This window comes from Arachis duranensis, chromosome 1 (genome assembly GCF_000817695.3).
Source record: "Arachis duranensis cultivar V14167 chromosome 1, aradu.V14167.gnm2.J7QH, whole genome shotgun sequence".
In the NCBI taxonomy this organism is placed as follows: domain Eukaryota; kingdom Viridiplantae; phylum Streptophyta; class Magnoliopsida; order Fabales; family Fabaceae; genus Arachis; species Arachis duranensis.
In genome coordinates, this window is record NC_029772.3 from 18,990,784 (window position 1) to 19,010,188 (window position 19,405).

At 33.9% G+C, this 19,405-nt stretch overlaps 1 protein-coding gene across 1 annotated transcript; it reads right to left on the reverse strand.

The window, feature by feature from the left end:
- Positions 1–11,708: 11,708 nt before the first annotated feature.
- On the reverse strand, positions 11,709–15,475 carry LOC107481337 (BTB/POZ domain-containing protein NPY4). Its single transcript, XM_016101621.3, has 4 exons — positions 15,308–15,475; positions 14,736–14,805; positions 13,317–14,495; positions 11,709–12,480 (listed from the first exon to the last, which is right to left on the reverse strand). Exons 1-4 carry the CDS (start codon positions 15,367–15,369, stop codon positions 11,926–11,928), a joined length of 1,866 nt encoding a protein of 621 aa, XP_015957107.1. The 5' UTR covers positions 15,370–15,475; the 3' UTR covers positions 11,709–11,925.
- Between the last annotated feature and the right edge of the window lie 3,930 nt (positions 15,476–19,405).

Here is a 19,405-nt window from a genome sequence, read left to right on the forward strand (position 1 = left end):
TCCCCCCCGCCCCGCCTAACTGTGGGCTGGCGGGTTGGCAGGCTAAGTCCGTCAAATCTCTTCTTTTTTTTACTATTAACTATTAAATAATATGTATAATTTCATAATTATTTTAATAAATTTATAATTTCTAAAGGTTTAAAAAAATTATAATTTTTATATTTACAAACATTAAAGCCTTTGTAATTATAAATATCTAATAAACATAATTATAAACCAAGTTTTCATCCAAAACATAATTATAAATATTGTCTCCAAAGCAAAATAAACATAATCCAAAATATATTTATAAATATTATCTCCAAAGCAAAATAAATATAATCCAAAACACTCAATTTTTATTTCCATTTTCTTGTAAGTTAGGTTAGGGAAAGTTGGATTTTGGGCAAAAATTACAAAAATACCCCTTGCCAAAAAAAACACTAAATCCGCTGGAGAAGCCCGCCCTACCCTGCCAAAGCCCACAGTTTAAGCGGTGCAGGTTAGGCGAGCTTTTGTTATTTAGCGGTCCCAAATTTTCACCCCGACCCGCCTTTTTTTGGCGAGTTACGCGGGTCAACCCGACGGGTTTAGACCCGTTTGCCACCCTATATCCATCCTTATCCTTTATGCACTTAACCTGATCCAAATTTCTTGTTCTTCTTTCACAGCTCTTTACGATTCTATATATACCTTTTTTCTCCTTCTTTCGTGCCCAAAGACTGGTAGAGACCCTCATATGCTCTTGTTCTTGCTTCACTTACAGCCACTTTTGTCTCTTTCTTAGCCGCCTTATATTTTTCCCAGTTATCTGCATTGCGGCATAAAGACCACTCTTTAAAGTATTCCCTTTTTATCTTTATCTTTTCTTGTATACTCGCATTCCACCACCAAGACTCCTTGTCTCTTGGTCCTATTCTTTTAGATTCACCAAAACTTTCTTTTGCTGTTCTTCTAATAACTTCTGCCATTTTCCTCCACATCTCTTTCGCGCTTTCATTTCCATCCCAATTTACCTGTTCTCCTACCCGTCTTAGAAAGCTTCTTTGTTCTTCACCTTTCATCCGCCACCACCTCATCTTTGGATTCTTTGTATGATGTCTTTTTCTCAACTTTTGCTCAACGCGAGAAAATTTATGACGAGCATCTTATGTTGTGTTGTTAAAATCTCTTCCGGGATAATTTTACAATTAATGCAAAATTTCCGGTCGACTCTCCTCAACAAGAAGAAGTCGATTTGAGAGCTTGTCATGCCACTCTTATAGGTTATAAGATGTTCGTCTCTCTTTTTAAAACATGTATTTGCGATGAGAAGATCAAAAGTTGAGGAAAAGTCCAAAATAGTTTTACCCTCGGCATTGATCACCCCGAAACCATGGCCTCCGTGAATACTCCCATATCCAGTCGCTTCTCTCCCAACATGGCCATTTAAATCTCCTCCTAAGAAAATCTTATCTCCCATAGGTATGCCTTGAACCAAACTCTCTAGGCCTTATCTTGTGTTGTTCGTTTGAACCCACTTGCAGTGCATAGGCGCTAATCACATGGAAAGCACTTCCCTCCACCACAAGTTTGATAGAGATGATCCGATCTCCCACCCTCTTGACATCCACTACGTCCTTCTTACACTGCTTATCCATAATTATTCCAACCCCATTCCTATTCTTCACCTTTCCTGTATACCAAAGTTTGAAACCAGAATTATCCAACTCCCTAGCCTTTGCACCAACCCATTTCGTTTCTTGTAGGCACATAATGTTAATCTTCCTCCTTGTCATGGTGTCCACCACCTCCATGGACTTTCCTGTTAGAGTGCGTATGTTCCATGTCCCAAATCTCAACCTTCTGTCGCTTCGACCTTTACCTTTTACTTTGTAAACTAGCTTATTTACCCTCGTCCATTCACGAAAATGCAAGAAACGACCTAGCTTTAGCGCAATAATGTCTTTGATTCATGTCATGGGGGTTCGGCTATATTTTTACGTTGGTTGCCGAAGACCTAACACAACCCTCCTCCTTTATCCGAGCTTGGGACCGGCTATGTACCGCACGTGTAACATAGACGGAGTTTTTTTAATAAATACAAATAACAGATATATTTGATAAAATAATTTTTAAAATTTTAAAAAATTATGATAAACAAAATATAAGAATAAATTTAGATATTTATTAATATATAATATTTTATTAGATTTTTTAATTTAATAAATACAAATTTATTTTAAAATTACCTCATTTCAGACTTAAGAAATACTTTTAACTCTTAAAAATTAGAAACACAAGTATATGACTTTTTAATTTATCAAATACAAAACAAAACAAAATATTTGTGCTTTTAGATAATAGTATAAATATCGATTCACAAGGAAAATACATCAATTTGAATAAAGTCTTAAACTATATAGTAATAATATAATTTCTAATAATAAATTTTTAAATAATCTCTTAAGTACTAAGCAAGTTTTTCATTTTGATATAATTAATATCTTGAAATTTTTAAAAAATAATAAATAATGTCTCTATTATGGTACCATAATTTAGGAAAAAGATAGAAAATTAATTTTTTTTAGCCAACAAATCAGAAAATAACAGATTAATATGACCAGGTTCTTATAGTGGAGAGAAATATGAAATGTTGAATAAATAAAACTTAATTTTCTTTTTTTTTTCCCCTAAGAATTATATAACTTATTTATATATGAAAATTCATGTCGTTTAAGTGGCTTGACTAAAAATTAGTCATTCAAATCACAATTAAGGCAGGTCATAATAATAACGTTTTACTTCAAATATCTTTTACAATACAAAGTAATGTACTTTTTCGGTGAGAGAGTCCTGAGCGTTTTGCACAATTAATATTATAGTTAACATTCAGTATAAGAAAAAAAAAATTCAAAATTTTTAAAACAAAAACATTTGAAATTCAACTAAAAAAATTTTAAATTTTAAATTCAATAAAAATTCATCTTTGGTGTACTTTATACTAGATTTATTTACAATTGTTATAATATTGGTTGAAATTAATTGTTATAGTATTAGTTTCCAGTATTACTCTTTCTTGGTTAATTTTTTTATTGGTTACTATAAAATTTTAGTATATTTATCTTGCAATAATGTATCTAAATAAAATTATTTATTCTATAATGATAAAATAATGTTGTTCATATTCTGAACTAAAAATATATCCAGATTCAAAATAAAGATCCACTTAAGAGATTTCATCTCATCCACATCTACCCAACTTTATAGAGGTCGCATGCGGCGACAGCAGTACAACCATACTTATCTAAATAAGTAACAAACTCCTAAGATATCTCTCATTTATCTAGAAGGAGATCTCAACAACTTTCCTAACAAAAGAGAACGACTATCTATCATCAAAAGTGGAACTACACTAAAAGGCGGTTATCTATTCTACTATAAATACACTGATACTCTCAGGTATACTCAAGACCCAATCTACTAAAAAACCTACTTAAACTCTTTATAACTTAAGTATCGGAGTCCCTTGCAAGTACCACCCCACACCTCCTCAAGAGGAACTCAGACGACGGTACCTCGATACTAGCAGCAGTTGGACATTGCCTCAAAAGGAGTCTGGACCTTACGTTTAGACCCAAAAGTAACCCAATTTCAAGTAACCTATGGAACATTAGCTCCGTTGCCAGGGACGCGGAAGTCTACCTTCACATATGGCGGACGATCAGTATGAAGATGGACATAAGGCATCTGAATATGAACCAAAGCACCACAATGACGACCGAGCACTCATGATACCTCCACGACCAAATAGAGAAGGTAATCTTAGCGGGGAGGTAATGTCAGAAAACCCACAACCCAGGTGAATCAATTCAGAGGTACATCCACTTGAGAATGAGGAGTCTCTGCACCGAACAGAAATCATGGGACTTGTATACGGACATTATGGCCGATTGGAACAACTCAAGCAGGAGATAGAGCGACAAAGAGAAGCTGAAAAAGACCTGCAAAGAGAAGTACGACGTCAAAGAGAATTAGAAGAAAAGCTTCTAAAATTAGAAGTTGGCTTACAAAATTGGAGCAATCATGCAAATTGGGAGGAAAGTCCCTTTGGTAGAAAAGATCTGTTCATATAAGAGATCATGCGGGCTAGGGTTCAAAGAAACTTTAAAAGTCCCGACATAGACCTCTATGATGGAAAAATTGACCAAGACATCATCTCAGTAATTTTAAAAGTCGGGTGTATTTAGCTGACGCGTCCGATGTGACCCGCTGCAAAGCTTTCCTGACGACATTAACCAAATTGACAACGAAGTTGTTTGATAGCTTACCACCCAGGTCGGTGACCTATTTCGATGATTTGATGAGGAAGTTTCTCACCTGATTTTCAATCCAAAAAGATAAGTCAAACATGCTCCAAGCCTCCTAGGGATCAAACCGAAAGTCGGAAAAACTCTCTGAGCGTACATGAAAAGATTCAAAAAAGCCTACTTGAAAATTCAAAATTTACCTCCAAAATTGGTAATAATGGAGTTAGTTAATGGCTTTAAAGAAGGGCCATTTTTTCAATCCATATCAAAGCAACATCCGACTTCTTTGTACGAAGTACAAGAACGAGAAAAAAGTACATTGATGAGGGAATATTTTATACGCTTTTCAACATCATTTTCATATAATTTTTAGCATATTTTGTTTAAGTTTTATTATGTTTTCATAGGTGTTGGTGTAAAATTCACATTTTTGAATTCTAATATGAGTTGTTGTGTTTTATGGTGATTTTAGGTATTTTCTGGCTGAAATCTGAGAGTTTTTACAAAGTCTGATTTAGAGGCAAGGAAAGCATAGCAGATGCTGTTAGGATCTGACCTCTGTGTATTCAAGCAAGCATTTATGGAGCTACAAATATCCAAATGGAGCGTTCTCAATGGATTTGGAAAGCTAACATCTAGGGCTTTCCAGAAAAATATAATAGTCTATACTTGTCTTTGGAGATGAAGGCCTAAAACTGGCATTCAACGCCAGCTATCTACCCCCTTCCTGGCGTTGGACGCCCAAAAGGGAGCAGCTGGTGTCCAATGCCAAAAAGGGAGTCCAAAGGGGGCATTCAACACCCAAGAGCCCTACTAGCACGTGGAGACACCCTTAGCTCAACCCAAACACTCACCAAGTGAGCCTTGGAAGTGAATTTTTGAACTACAAGCCTAAGCCTATCATATTTCTGTAATCCTTTGTTATTATATTAGTATATATAGGAGAAGATCACCCTTGTTTTAGGATCTTCAACCACCATAGAACATTATTTCATATTTTCGAGTTTCATTGTATAATATGAGCCACTAAACCTCCTAGGTTAAGGTTACGAGCTCTGCTGAGTTTTATGGATTAATAAAAGCACTACTGTTCTATTTCAATTCGTGTTTGATTCTCTCCTAAGATGTATCTTCGTTCTTCAACCTTATGAATGAGTTGAACCGTCAAAATTTATCTCTATTCTACATGGGTTCAACGAGCGTCTTTCATCGGATATCAATGAACCACTAGCTTGAGGATACGTCTCTTAGATGGCTAATCCACAACTTTGTTGGGGACTTCTCAAGACATCAGTTTAGCCGAGGTATGGGGAGATTAGGGTCTTTGTGGTAAAGGCTAGAATTAAGGCGCAACATTCTCTGATATGGAAGATTCGACCTTGTCTGTGACGTTTTGAGTAGGATCACGAAGGGGATGGACTGCAGGAGCTTCACCCTCATTCAGACTTGATGCACACTAAACATGGTGTTCAGCCTAGAGGAAGATTGGCGGCCGCTCAAACCGGCGTTGATCACATACAGCCTGCTAAAGAAGAAATTATTCACAGTTGGAGTAGACAGTAAGAAAGTATTAATCCAGAAGAACAAAGCATCTCCGAAGTCTTAACCATCTTTTTATCATTAGATTCACAATTACTGAGTAACGTTATCTTTATTTTACTTTTATGCGTTTAAACAAGTAAACAACTTTTCTATCCGCCTGACTAAGATTTACAAGATAACCACTGTTTGATCCAAGCCAACAATTCTCATGGGATCGACCCTGACTCACCTCAGGTATTACTTAGACGATCCAGTGCACTTTCTGGTTCAATTGTGCGGAGTGTGGAAATCCGTGCACCAAGTTTTTGGCGCTGTTGCCGGGAATTGTTCGAGTTTGAACAAACTAACGGATTATTTTGTTGCTTATATTAGGTATTGTTTTTAATTTCGTTTGAGTCTTTTATTTTCTTTTTCGAAAAAAATAAAAAAATTTCAAAAATCTTTTCTTTTCTTTAATATTCTTTAACTTTGATGAGCGGATATTTTATACGCTTTTTGACATCATTTTCATATAGTTTTTAGTAGTTTTATTAAATTTTTTTTGTTTTGGTGTTAAATTCACATTTTTGGATTCTACTATGAGCTTTTGTATTTTTGTACAATTTTAGGTATTTTCTGGCTGAAATTGAGGAGCTGGAGCAGAAGTCTGATTTGGAGACAGAGAAAGCACTGCAGATGCTGTCCGGATCTGACCTCCTTGCACTTGAAGAGCTTTCTGGAGCTACAGAAGTTCAAATGGAGCGCTCTCAATAGTTATAAATAGCTGACTTCTAGAGATTTCCAGAAATATATAATAGTCCATACTTTGCTTTGGATTAGAAGGCCCAAAACTGGCGTTTAACGCCAGCTTCCTGCTGCTTCCGGGCATCCAGTGCCCAAAGACCAGAGCCCAGCATCCAAAGCCCCAGAGAGGACCCCCTAGCTGGTGTTCCACTCCCAAGGAGCCTCATAGCACGTGGATCACATCAAAGCTCAGCCCAAACACTCACCAAGTGGGCCCTAGAAGTGGATTTTAGCACTAAATAGACTGTTTTACCTTTACTAGTCATCTGTTTAGTATTTAAGGGATTTTATTTATGTAATTCATGAGACTTTAGAACCTTTTACACCTTTCACTAAGGGAGGTCTACCAATATTTTTGTTTTTCAATTGTTTTTACTTTCAGTATGAGTTTCTAAACCTCCTAAGTTGAGGGGAGGAGCCCTGCTGAGTCCTATGAATTAATAAAAGTACTATTGTTTCTTTTTCGATCCGTTTTTGATCTATCTCTAAGATGTATATCCTGATCTTCATCGTGGTGAATAGGATGATCTAACCAATTAGCTCTGTTCATCACATTAAGACGAATGTGCCTGACAAACACCCGCGTCTACTTGGGTTTATGGGAGTACCTGGAAGAAAAGCACGAACCAACAGCTATGGTTATACATCTCTCAGACGGTTAATCCACGACTTCATTGGAGACTTCTCGAGACACCAGTTTAGCCGATCTCCAGGGAGATTAGGGTCTCCGTGGTATAGGCTAGAATCAAAAGAAGCAGCGTTCTCTGATCCGGAAGATTCGACCTTGTCTGTGGCATTTTGAGTAGGATCGCCCAGAGAATGACTTGCTAAGCGCTTCACCCTTCGTCAGATTGAATGACCACGGCCAATAGCCACGGCCAACGGCATTTATTCTGTAGCAGAGGAGATTAATGACCACGGGCATTGGCTTTGATCACTTATAGCCTGCCATAGAAGATCATTCACAAGCAAAGAAGACAATAGTACCAGAGTTGATTCAGAAAGACAAAGCAACTCCGACTCTCAACTCTATTCCTATTACTAAAAACACTTGTTTTACAAATACAAATTATAAATAGTTTCCTCTAATCCAACAACCTTCTGATTTTGCCTGACTAAGACCTGCAAGACAACCATAGCTCGCTTCAAGCCACAATCCTCGTGGGATCGAGCCTGACTCGCTCAGGTATTACTTGGACGACCCAGTGCACTTGCTGGTACTTCTGCTGTACAAAATAGTGTGGGTTTTGCGTACATGCGCACCACAACCCAATGAGATAGAGAAAATAAAACAAAGATTGTTGGTGGATTCTCCATCTAATAAAGCCCAAAGTAATAAAGCAAAGAAATCAATTGGGCCAGACGGAAATTATAACCAACCCAAGTCCAAGAAGATTCCACCAAGTCAAACCTTTCCAAAGCCAACGTTGACAAGTATGATTCGGTTAGAATAAAAAAGAAAGAGTGAGCTTCGTCCCTCTTATTCATTCACCAGAGAAGGAAGAGAGAGAAAGGTAAATCACAAAAGCTAATGTCTAATTACCCAAATCAAAGCAAGCTAAGTTAAGTCAGATGATAAAGGTGATTTATTTTGATTTGCATGCAATTTATTTTCTTCACTCCTTCTCCAACTTTATACCATACCATTTCTGGATTAATGAAGAAAGGAGTGTCTGATTACTTCTGCTGAAAATCAATGGCTCACAATATTACTTGGAGATAAAGCACATTTTCAAGGGTTTGGATTTGGGATTGTCACTAGGCAAACAAAGTTCTTCCTGCTCTGCCCTCCTCGGTTAAGCCAAAAAATTAGAGTCAAAATCCTTAATTTTGGGACTTGATTGAAGAAAAAGGAGATAATGACATGTGGTTCAAGAAGCTAGGGTTTGACTTTTGAAGGAACCAAAAAATCTGTGGCAGAAGAAGAGATACGAAAAGAAAATCAAGTCTGAAATGAAGGTAAGGAGAGGGAACCAGAATCTGAGTTTGTTTGAAAAGCTTCCCTGAGAAGAGTTCAACATTTTTGAACATTATTTTTTAAGTTAAAGAAGCATTCCGCGAAGATAAAGAACTTAATCAGAATTACCTGAATCTGGTTCAACGTATAGCAACTGAGGCTGTTAATGCATTAATATCCTTCATGTTTTACAGTTTTGTATTTCATTTCAATATATATCTTTCTGTATTGTCTTTGAGAGGTAAAAGGTTAAAAGTGAATCATTGAGAAAAAGCCTAAGAGTAGAAAAAGGCTGAGTGAAACACTTGAGAGAAAAGCCTAGAGTGATTTCAGATTTCTTTAGGTTGTTTCATATGTCTTGTGTCTTGTACCTGTAAGGTACCCCTTACTATGTTGGGTTAGCATTTAGTGTGAAAGAGTTAGGTATTAGCATAACCAAGTCAAGTTAGATAGAAACTTGAGAGAGAAAGGATTAAGTGAATCCTAAGAAATTGGTGTATGTAATACTTTAACTATAGTGAAAATTCTACCACTGTTGTGGTGGAGACTGGATGTAGGTTGAATTGCACTAGACAACTGAATCAGGATACATGCCTGTGTAAAATTTCTTCTCTTTCTCTAAGTTTTTTCTTCTGATATTAATAAGATAAAATGAAATTATCTCATAAAATTTTTGCTGCACAGTTCAAATAGATTTTAATTGAAAGTCTGATATTAAAGGTTTAATATATTAAAGCAAAAGAAGGTCATAGATTCAACCCCCCTTCTCTAAACCTTCTGCAACCTTCAGGCCCTAAATATCAGCATGAATCAAATCAAAAGGAAATTTAGATTTACTCAAACTATTAGAAAAAGGTAACCTCTTTTGTTTTGCAAAATGTCATGGATCACATGGTACATCATTGTTTAGACATAAGATGAATAGATGCATTTTTTATAATTGTTGTAATCTACTAAAAAAAATATAGCCTAACCTATAATGCCAAAGAACACTATGTGAAGTGTGTGAAGTATGTATGTCTTGTTCTTCTGTCATAATATTCAAAATCTTTTCTTCTAATTTGCTAAAATTAACAGTCATTTTTGCTTGAATATTCATTGTATACAGTCTTCGCTTTTGATCAGCAATTCCAATCATCCTCAAGGTAGGGCACTCCTGAATCTCACAATTATGAGCATTGATAATAAAACAACAAGATAAGGTATTAGTAACTTTTGAAATAGAAATGAGATTGCATTTAAAACTTGGTACATGTAGAACCTCAGTCAAATAAAAGTTAGTTGAAAAAAAAATTGTTCCACATAAGGTTGTAACAGTCTGTGAACTATTTGGCATGATAATTTTAACTGGATTAATATGTTTAATAGAATGAAAATGTTTAAGACTATAGAAAATGTGAGCAGTGACCCCAGTATCTAAGATCCAATCTTGTGAATTCAATTCAAAACCGAAAAGAGAAATGAGATGAAATATACTGGCTGAAGGTAAATGAATGGTTACCAAATTTCCGTCATAAAGAGGTTCTTTATGTTTGGAATAGTGCAGTAAGTGCTTCTTTCTGTCTATCCGAGAATATCCCATCTAAACTGATCTTGCCTTCATTTTGGATAACAGGTGTGGGGTTTGTATTCTGCATTACTGGCAACTACCATTGAGTTCACTGAATTAGCTGAAAGTGGTACTTCATGAGAGTGATTTGGTTGCAAATGTTGTGGAAAGCCATGCTTCTGGTAACATGTATCCACCAAGTGACCTTATTTTCCAACATAAGAGCAAAGTTTGGGAGCTCTTCTAGTAGTACTTCTGCCACCTTTACCACATCCTCTTCCTCTTTCTTTGACATTGTTGACCCCAAATTGGCCTCTTTCACCTCCAGTATTGACAAATTTGCCATTACCTTGCCTAATCTGGTATGTCTCTCTTTCATCTATAGATTTAGTGTGAACAGTGTTCACTAACATTCTAGAATCTAGTTCAATGAGATGCATCATTTGTCTTTCTTATTCAAGAAGTAGAGAAAAAAATAATATTTACATCTGGAAGGGGCTTAAGCAACATAATATAGGAGCGTACACTTGCATATTGGTCATTTAAACCTCTAAAAAAACGAATCACATAAGACTGCAACCTATGTTGCCTCATTATGTCTAATCCACAACTACAATTACTCAAGCAAGCACAAGTTGGTATGGGTCTGAATTCGTCTACTTCTTCCCAGATCCCTTTCAGTTTTGTATAGTAAGAGGTGATGGATAACTCACCTTGTTTTGTGCTAAACAGATCTTCCTCAAGCTCAGCAATTCAAAATAGATCACCCTCATAAAATCGATGCTTGAGGTCTTTCCACAGTGTATTATCACACCACAGTACACTCTATAAAATTTCTGAATTCAATGATCCATGTAGCCATGACAGCATGTTGCAACGGTCCCAAGCATCATACAAATCATCTGTTGGAGCTGGTTTGAGGAACGTGTCATCAATGAATCTAATTTTATTCTTCGATTTTAGATAGATTCACACAGACCAGGTGTGATAGTTCAATGTAGTAAGTGGAGTGGTTGTGAGAGCGATTCTAAGTGTCTCACTTAGGTGAAGGTAGTAACAACTTGAAGGATCTTAAAAAAGGTTGGTGTTAGATCTTGAAGTGGCTTGAAAAGCTTGAAACTGAGTCATCATCTTTACAAAGTTCTGAAAATCTGTTGCTACATATCTGTTAGATCTATCTTTCACGAGCTACTCTCACTACAAGTTTTCATGTGGTGAAAAAATCACACTTTGTTGCATACTCCAGACTCACCGCACCATGACAAAACTCTGTTCAAACCTGCAGAGTTGAGTGGTGAAACAGTGGAATAAGCATCCTATGAAGATGAGGCTCTAAAAAGAGAGAAAAAGATAGTTGAGGGATAAAAAATTTTATTATTTTTATCATTACTATTATTCATATATATACAAGAGCATTAGACACCTTACCTTAATAAATATACTCTATCTAATAATCTATATATACCACAATATTTTAAAAATATCTAATTAACAAAATAAAATACTATTTAATATATAACCTTAATTACAGATTATCCCGTAAAAAAATACATAAAATATTATTTGTGTATTTTAAACAAGGAGATGGCCATTTTATGAGGGCTACAAAATATTCAATCAATCGGAAAAATCAACACGACTATAAAATGTTCACACGCGAATTTATACCTTTTTCTTCATGCTTCATTCTTTATCCATTGAAGATACATAGATGTTACATGTCAGTAATTAAGTAAAAGCTCTAACTCCTAACGCTACATGAGTTTAGTGAGATCATTATACAACAATTCAAGAATGTTAGAGCTTCCAATAATCCTGCTCTAAGATTAAGACACTGAGTGCCTCCTACTTCTAGAAGGTGTAGATTTTGTTTCTTCAGCAACTGTAGAAGCAGGGCTTTCTGATGTATCATCACTAGTTATCTCACCACTTCTATCTTTGCTTGACCAAATCTTAGACAATATTTTCTTTGACATTAGACCCTTCATTTTATTAGCACCAACTCTCTCATTATTATTATTATTATTATTATTATTATTATTATTGGTTTTGTTACTATCATTGCTGCTCCTTCTGCTACCTTCACCTGAGAATTTCAGAGCTTCCTCCCACTCCTCTTCTGTATTCGTTGTAATAGACCTCGAGCTCTCGTGCGATCCACTTGGAAGCGAAGACCTCATAGATCCTGCACGATCCGGTGTGCTATTGCCTTCTGAGCACGATGTAGCTCTTAGCTGTTCGAAGAAGAGAACCTGCACCACAATGCGCATCGGAAGCCTCTCGTTCTGTATGGCATGCATGCAGGCTTCTGCCGATAACTTCCTGCAGTCCATTAGCCTACAGATCCTTTTCTTCTCGCTCTTGCTGATTTCAGGATGTTCCTGCATCAATTCGGTTTTAACCGTTAAATATTATACAATGACTCTACCAAATAAGTGTAATGCTACATCTAAATTTTCAGAGTTGATTAAAACAATGCAGCGCATAATGCTGGTTAAGAGCTCATTATCAATGTGTTAGGGAATAACTTAAAGAATATATACCCAAATTAGTCTCTAATGTATTTTGCATAAGAGATTTTAGTCCTCGACACATTTTTATTACTTTGGAAGTCTTGAGACCAGTGAGACATATATTGATCCTTTTATCACCATCAATAAAATTTTTAATCTGGTTATTGTACAATAAGTTTCTAACAAATTTTATTATAAGACAATTAGATCTCAACAAATACCTTTATAAAAGAAATTAGTCCTCTTTACAAAAGGATCAATCCGTCTCGAAGACGTCTAAAGTAATAAAAACTTATTGAGAATTAAAGTGACCGACTTAAAATATGTTGGAAACCAATTTGAATGTTTACTCTAACTCAAATGTACCAACTTTTAACATATGCATGATACCCTAGTTAATCTCTGTATATATAATAGAAGTTATTAATAATATAAAGTTAAAGAAAACTTTTAAGCGTATCGGTATATTAGTGTTTCAGTGATTTTTAACCTAAGATTAACAGTATACTTGAAAGCTTTCCGTAAAGTTATACTACATATATACGATTGGATCATCTTAGTTAGCTTAGTGCAAAACCATTGAGATGTCCAATTTAGGAAAGATGTTGAAAATCTTAGTGGCAGAAAAAACAATATGAAAATTTCATAAATAGAGATCTTACTACACTTGACATAATTCAAGAGATGACAAATCAGGAAGTTACCTTCAAATACATATCGATGGCGCGATAAATTCCGTCATGAGTTGCTCTTGGGAAGCTTGAAACTAACTCAGCAAGATGAATGAATTTAGCGAGAGGCAAATTCGGATCGCGAGCAATCTCAGCAAGATATCCATCCACCAGTTTTGCAACCTTAATCTTTGCAGTATCTGATATGATCCGAGTGCTTTTCATCTCCTGCAATTCATCTTCCAACAGAGAATCAGCCTCACCAGCATGCTCGCATGCAATGATGAACTCTTCAACTAGCCTTTGCACGGTATCAACATTGAAAATTGCTTCGCCAACAGGGGTACGAATCAAAAGATCAGCCACCTTTGCCTCCTCAAGACAATGGCCTACTCTCTTCATTAATTTTGATCGCTCCGACTCTTGGCATTCCAACAGAATGCCTGCTCTTAACAGCTTAAGCAAGAAACCGAATGGGATACTTCTTGTATCCGGTGGCAATAGTCGAATGATAGTTTCCAACAACAATTTATTCTTTGCCGTATCGCCATGGATCAGACCTTTGTTGAAACCAGGAAGCTTTCTTGAGGCATAAGCATTAAGCGCTTCTCCAATTACATAGCCTGAGACATTGCCTTTACTTATAATCGTCTTCACGACGCGTTCATAGAGATCGAGTTTGAGCTCACAAAGGTCTTCCACCCACCAGTCCTTTGGAACCATCTGTTGTTTCCTCACGCCATTCCAAGGCGAATCGTTACCGTTGCCATTTTCGGATGGTAGCTTCTTCCTGTTATAAGTATATGACCACTCCACCTTAGATGTCTCAATCAAAGCCTTGGAAGCTATCGAGTTGAGGCAGTGACTCACTATCTTAAGTTCTTCAGACCACGGAAGAAGAGACTTGGTGGTCTGAAGAACAATGATTGAGTCTTTCCAACCCCGGAAAATGCTCGAGTTGAGAAAGACATCAACCTTATAGATAAGATTTCCCTTCTCAACAGTTTCGTACATCTCAAGATACTCTGCAGCGCAGCGAGCCGCGACGACATTGTAGGCATTCAGAGTAACTGTCATACCGTAGCAGAACTTAGCACAGATTTCGAATGCAGCAGGTCCTCCAGGAATGTCATGGATATGGACTTCATCATTGTTCTCTTCTGGGTTTGTAATAAGCTTCTGAATGCGTGCACTTTTCGATAGAAGAGGAAACTACAGATATTGAGTAATAAACATGCATTTAAGTGTATTTTCAATGACATTGCATGATCTGAAATTATCTAATAGATGAAAAACTGGTAATCTTCATAATACATTAACTACTGAGTAAGAATAGAATAGAAATTTTCATGTAATTTACTATTTTTTTTATACATAAATTTACTATATATCATCATATTACTATTACTCGTACTAGTTACTATACTAGCTCAATGTCAGATTGAATCATACCTTATGGAGATAAAAATTTACATCTCCAACTTTAACCGTTAAGTCTGTTGCTAACTCGGTAGCTACATACCTGTAAAATACATGCTGGTTCATGTTAGTTTCAAATACAAGAAGAAAGATAAGATTCACAAGAAAATAATAATAATAATTAACTTTATGCAGTTTAAGATACTCCAGCATGCACATATTGACTATAGAAGGAAAGAACAGCACTACATGAAGGCTGTTTTTCTCATTCCTTAAACCTTAAAGCACCTGCTATTATTACTTAACAAAGATAACACAGATCTACTATCCTCTTTATAAGATCCTCACTTGGACTCTTAACTCTTTACCTTACCTAACATTAGTATTTTTAAATATAAAAATTGAGAAGCATAGATCAAATCACATAAAAAAAATTCTGGAATCAGAGCCTTTTCATTCAGGGATTGATATCATTTCCATCAAAATTCATTGTTCAGAGCAAAACGAAACAAAAAGAAAAATGGACTATGAGCAGGAACCAAACACAAAACAAGAATCAAGAGAAATAAAATTAAATAGCATACAAATAATTAATAATCTCATACCTTATATTATCACCATCATTCTGAAAAGAATCTGGCTTAGAACCAAGCTTCATAAACTTCATCTTACTAAGCTTTTCTCTCCCTACTAAGGCTGTGAAAGCCAAAAACCACTCAACTCGATTAAAAGAAAAGATTTCCTATTGAGATCGAATCTCTTTTCCCACAAATCGAGGCTCTCCGAAAAAAAAAAAAAAGAAAGAACAAAACTGTATCTATATATGTTTATATATAAATACATGAAATGCGAGACACCCCCACTTGCCTAAAACTGACAGCACCGCCCAACCCCATGTTAAATATTTATATCTATGAATCTAGACATTTGCCTTTTTCTTCTTTTCTTGCCTTGTTGTTGTTCCCAACAAATGAGAACGGATTTGAACAACACGAGGAAAACAGTTTTCTTTTTTCTTTGGTTTCGAATGAAATGGTAGAGAAGCAAGTAACCAATTATATGCGTGACACGTTTCAGTTGTGTTCCCCCATTGAAGCCATGCACCTGAAGCAACACAGAGACAGAGACAGTGTTATGTGAATCTGAGAGATGAAGCACCATAGAAGCAGACCAAAGGCATCAATTTTAACACCTTGGTTTCTCATCTAAGCATCATTGCGCTCACTACACTTCAAACCATTTTTCCTTATAATAATAATATAGTTTTCTTCTTAAATTAATTATCATTCTTACTTTTTTATTTATTCAAAATTTAATATCAATACTATAAATAAATATAAAAAATTAAATTTTATTTCATTAACATTAATTTTTTTTATTGTAAAATAATTCTTTTAACTTTTACATTTTGAAAAGTTTAAAATTTTGAATTAGGATTTAGAGAATTTAGAATTTAAAATTTAAGATTTATGGTATAAGATTTAGAAGAAAAGAATAATTTTTATAAAATGCATTGATATTGACTAAAAATTATTCATTTTTAATTAAATTTTAATATTATATTTGACATAAATATATTAATGTTCTAATAAATTTTAAAAAAATAATAGTAATGCTCAGCTTAATTAATAAACAAACACTAGAAAGTAAACCTTAATTTAGTCCAAAAGGAATTAAACAAACTTTTTATTGGCAATACTAGGAAAAAAATAATTTGATCTTATCTTATTTAATATTTATTATAATTAATAAATATTAAATAAAATAAATTCTAATTATTTTTTATTAATTTTTTTTGTTATCAAGCATTCTTTTTTAATATTTTTTTCTTTTGCAGTGACAAACTAACAATTAAACAAAGTTCACAAAACTTAGAAGATATGCTGACTTTACATATTTCGAAGTGACATCTTATTTAGATGTCGTCTGAAAAACATGTCAAATAAAAGTATAAGAAAATCACTGGAACACCGACGTTCCTAGAATACTTGAAACTTTTTCTATTTCCAAAAGTATATTGTTTAGTTTTTCTGAAACTAAAATATTAATGTTTAAATATTGAGACTGGCAGAGTTACAGTAGCACCCAATTACAACACAAATGCATAAAAAAATCTATACAAAAAAATGGAGTCTAATTAGAGTAGTGATCAAAGAAAAAAGAAACAAAGCAAGATGAAGGGATTAAATAGACGAACCTGAAGGGGAAAAGCATTAAAATCTCTATGAAGCTGGTAACGTTTCTTCTCTTTATGAGGGAATAAATATTGTTGAGGAATTAATTAATTAAGAGACCCAAAGAAGAATTTTAAGGACAAAGAGTGGAAAACAATGACAAGTAGAAGAAGATAAAGAAGATAAGGGGAGAAAAAAAAAGTTGAAAGTGGAAGGAAGCTAATCAAATCAAAGAGATCACAAAATCTGAATGCATGTCAATTTAGAAAGAAGAAACCAAACATGGAGAAACAAAATTAAAGCTAAGCACTAAAAAAACAAAAGCAAAGGGGTTCAATGCATAAACATAAATATGAGTAGAAACTAGAAACACTCACTATTATGAATGAAGAGAAGAGAAAGAGAAAGAAAAGAAGAAACAGAAACAAGACAAACAAAACTGAAAGGACCACCCATTTGAGAAAGAAAAAAGATGAGCTGTTAAGTCTTATTTGACAGCCACAGAAGCAACACAAACAGAAAAAGCCAACCAACTTCAGAATGTTCTTTCTCTTTCTATGTCTCTCATATCTCTCTTTCTCTCTCTCTCTCTGTTCAGAGCTTTTGAATCAGCACCCTATTAGGTAGTGCCCCCCACCATTATTATTACCTCCACAATCATATAACTTTTTCTCTTTCTCATTCTCCCCATTCCTTCTTAAAACTACAAAAACAATTGAAAGCTTTGAAAATGAACAACATAATAGTCCAACTTGGCCAACTTACTTTTTAGTTTTAATTAATTAAAAGAAAAAAAAGTAATATCTTTATTCTATAAAGAAATACTTTCTTTTGGAGAAAAACTAAAAGTGAGATTGAAACGTTGCATGCATATTTAACGGTAATTTTTATTGTAATTAGATTATATGCATACTGAAAATTATTAAATTAGTCATTATATATTTATAAATATTTATATATAAATATATATTATTTAATTTATTACTAATGTATATTTTATATTTTTATATATATTTTATACGAATAACTAATTTAGATAACTAATTTAGTGATTGATTTTTTTTTATATATATCTAACATATATAATTGTTCATTTTATCCTTCTCGATGTTATATTTTGTAACTCAAGTTAATCTTTTTATAATTTTAGAATAGGGTAAATTGATATTATAATGTGTAACTTTATGGTTTTAAGAGAAAGTCAAGATTTACCCAAAATTTTATTAGACAATATATTCATTGATTTATGAGACTTCTAATATAATGTGAACTTTAGAAGTGAATAATGAAACTTATTAGTTCAGGTCAAAGTTGGAAGTGAACACTAAACGAAGTAAAGTGATATTAAAATGATTGTTCATGATCAACAGTCACCTATCAAGGTCTTTCGATAGATATCCCTATAAATTTAGGTGCCCTTCAATTGTAAAATGAAGGTAAATTACCTTATTAATACATTTGTTTATCAAAATTTTCAAAATTATAAAACCCAATTGGTTTCTACTTTTATTGTTACTGTCAGAAGTTTTGAAAAAAATTGAAATCATACACTGCTGAATTGGATTGGGTATGATAGAGACGAAACACATGGATAGTTCTTATCTTCATCAAGGATGCTACCGGAATTTTCCTTGTAGACCTAAAATTCTTGTTTGAGGAGATACTGAGGCCTTAACTAAATGGGAGTATAGAGAAATTTTAAATTGGAGATAGTATAGATAAATACATTAGGAAAAGTACCAATATATTATTTTTCTTTTTATTATGGAAAAGTATAGGGTATCAATATATTATCTGCCAACTTATTATTAACAATAATTAATTATTATATTTTAAATACATATATAAAGAAATACATCTAAAAAATATATCTATAAAAATATTTTTATTAAATATAATCATAAAAAAATATTTTTATTAAACATTTCCATTAAACATAGCTATAAACAAGAGTTGATAGAAGTTAGTAAAATCTTTATTAGTAACGTAGCGAAATTAGATACATTATGATCAACAAAGACTTCCTTTTTCCTTTGAAGGTTAATTATACTTCAGTAGTTTTCCAAAAATAATAACGACATGTTTAATTTGTATTGAAATCCTTCAATAAGTTGAGAATTGACTGAGTATTTATATCTTACCAGTTACCAACTTGCTATTAAATCAATTGTTAAGTCGATTGTACAGTTGTTGATGTTAAAAAACAAGTTTAAGAGTTGTTGAATGTTGGGTTCATCCATGAGGTAACTTATTTATCATGGTTATCTAATATTCATAAAATGTCTAATGAAAAATGGCATATATATGTAGCCTATACAGATTTAAACAAAAGGTGCCCAAAAAACATATTTTCATTACCTAACATTAATAGTTTAATTGATTACGCACCATGTTTCGATTTTCAAATATTTTGGGTGTGTACTTGAGATATAATCAAATTCTAATTATAGTTATAAGAATTAGACTGAATAAAATGGTTCGATAAAAAAATCGATAAATTAGATATAAAATTAGTCCAGTTGAAGTATC

Bases quoted from the DNA above. Each gene is read 5' to 3' on its own strand.
- LOC107481337 (XM_016101621.3), bottom strand. From the start codon at position 15,369: ATGAAGTTTATGAAGCTTGGTTCTAAGCCAGATTCTTTTCAGAATGAT. The intron at 14,806-15,307 runs GTATGAGATTAT...TGTATTTTACAG, and splicing joins AATGATGGTGATAATATAAG to GTATGTAGCTACCGAGTTAG. The intron at 14,496-14,735 runs GTATGATTCAAT...CAATATCTGTAG, and splicing joins TAAATTTTTATCTCCATAAG to TTTCCTCTTCTATCGAAAAG.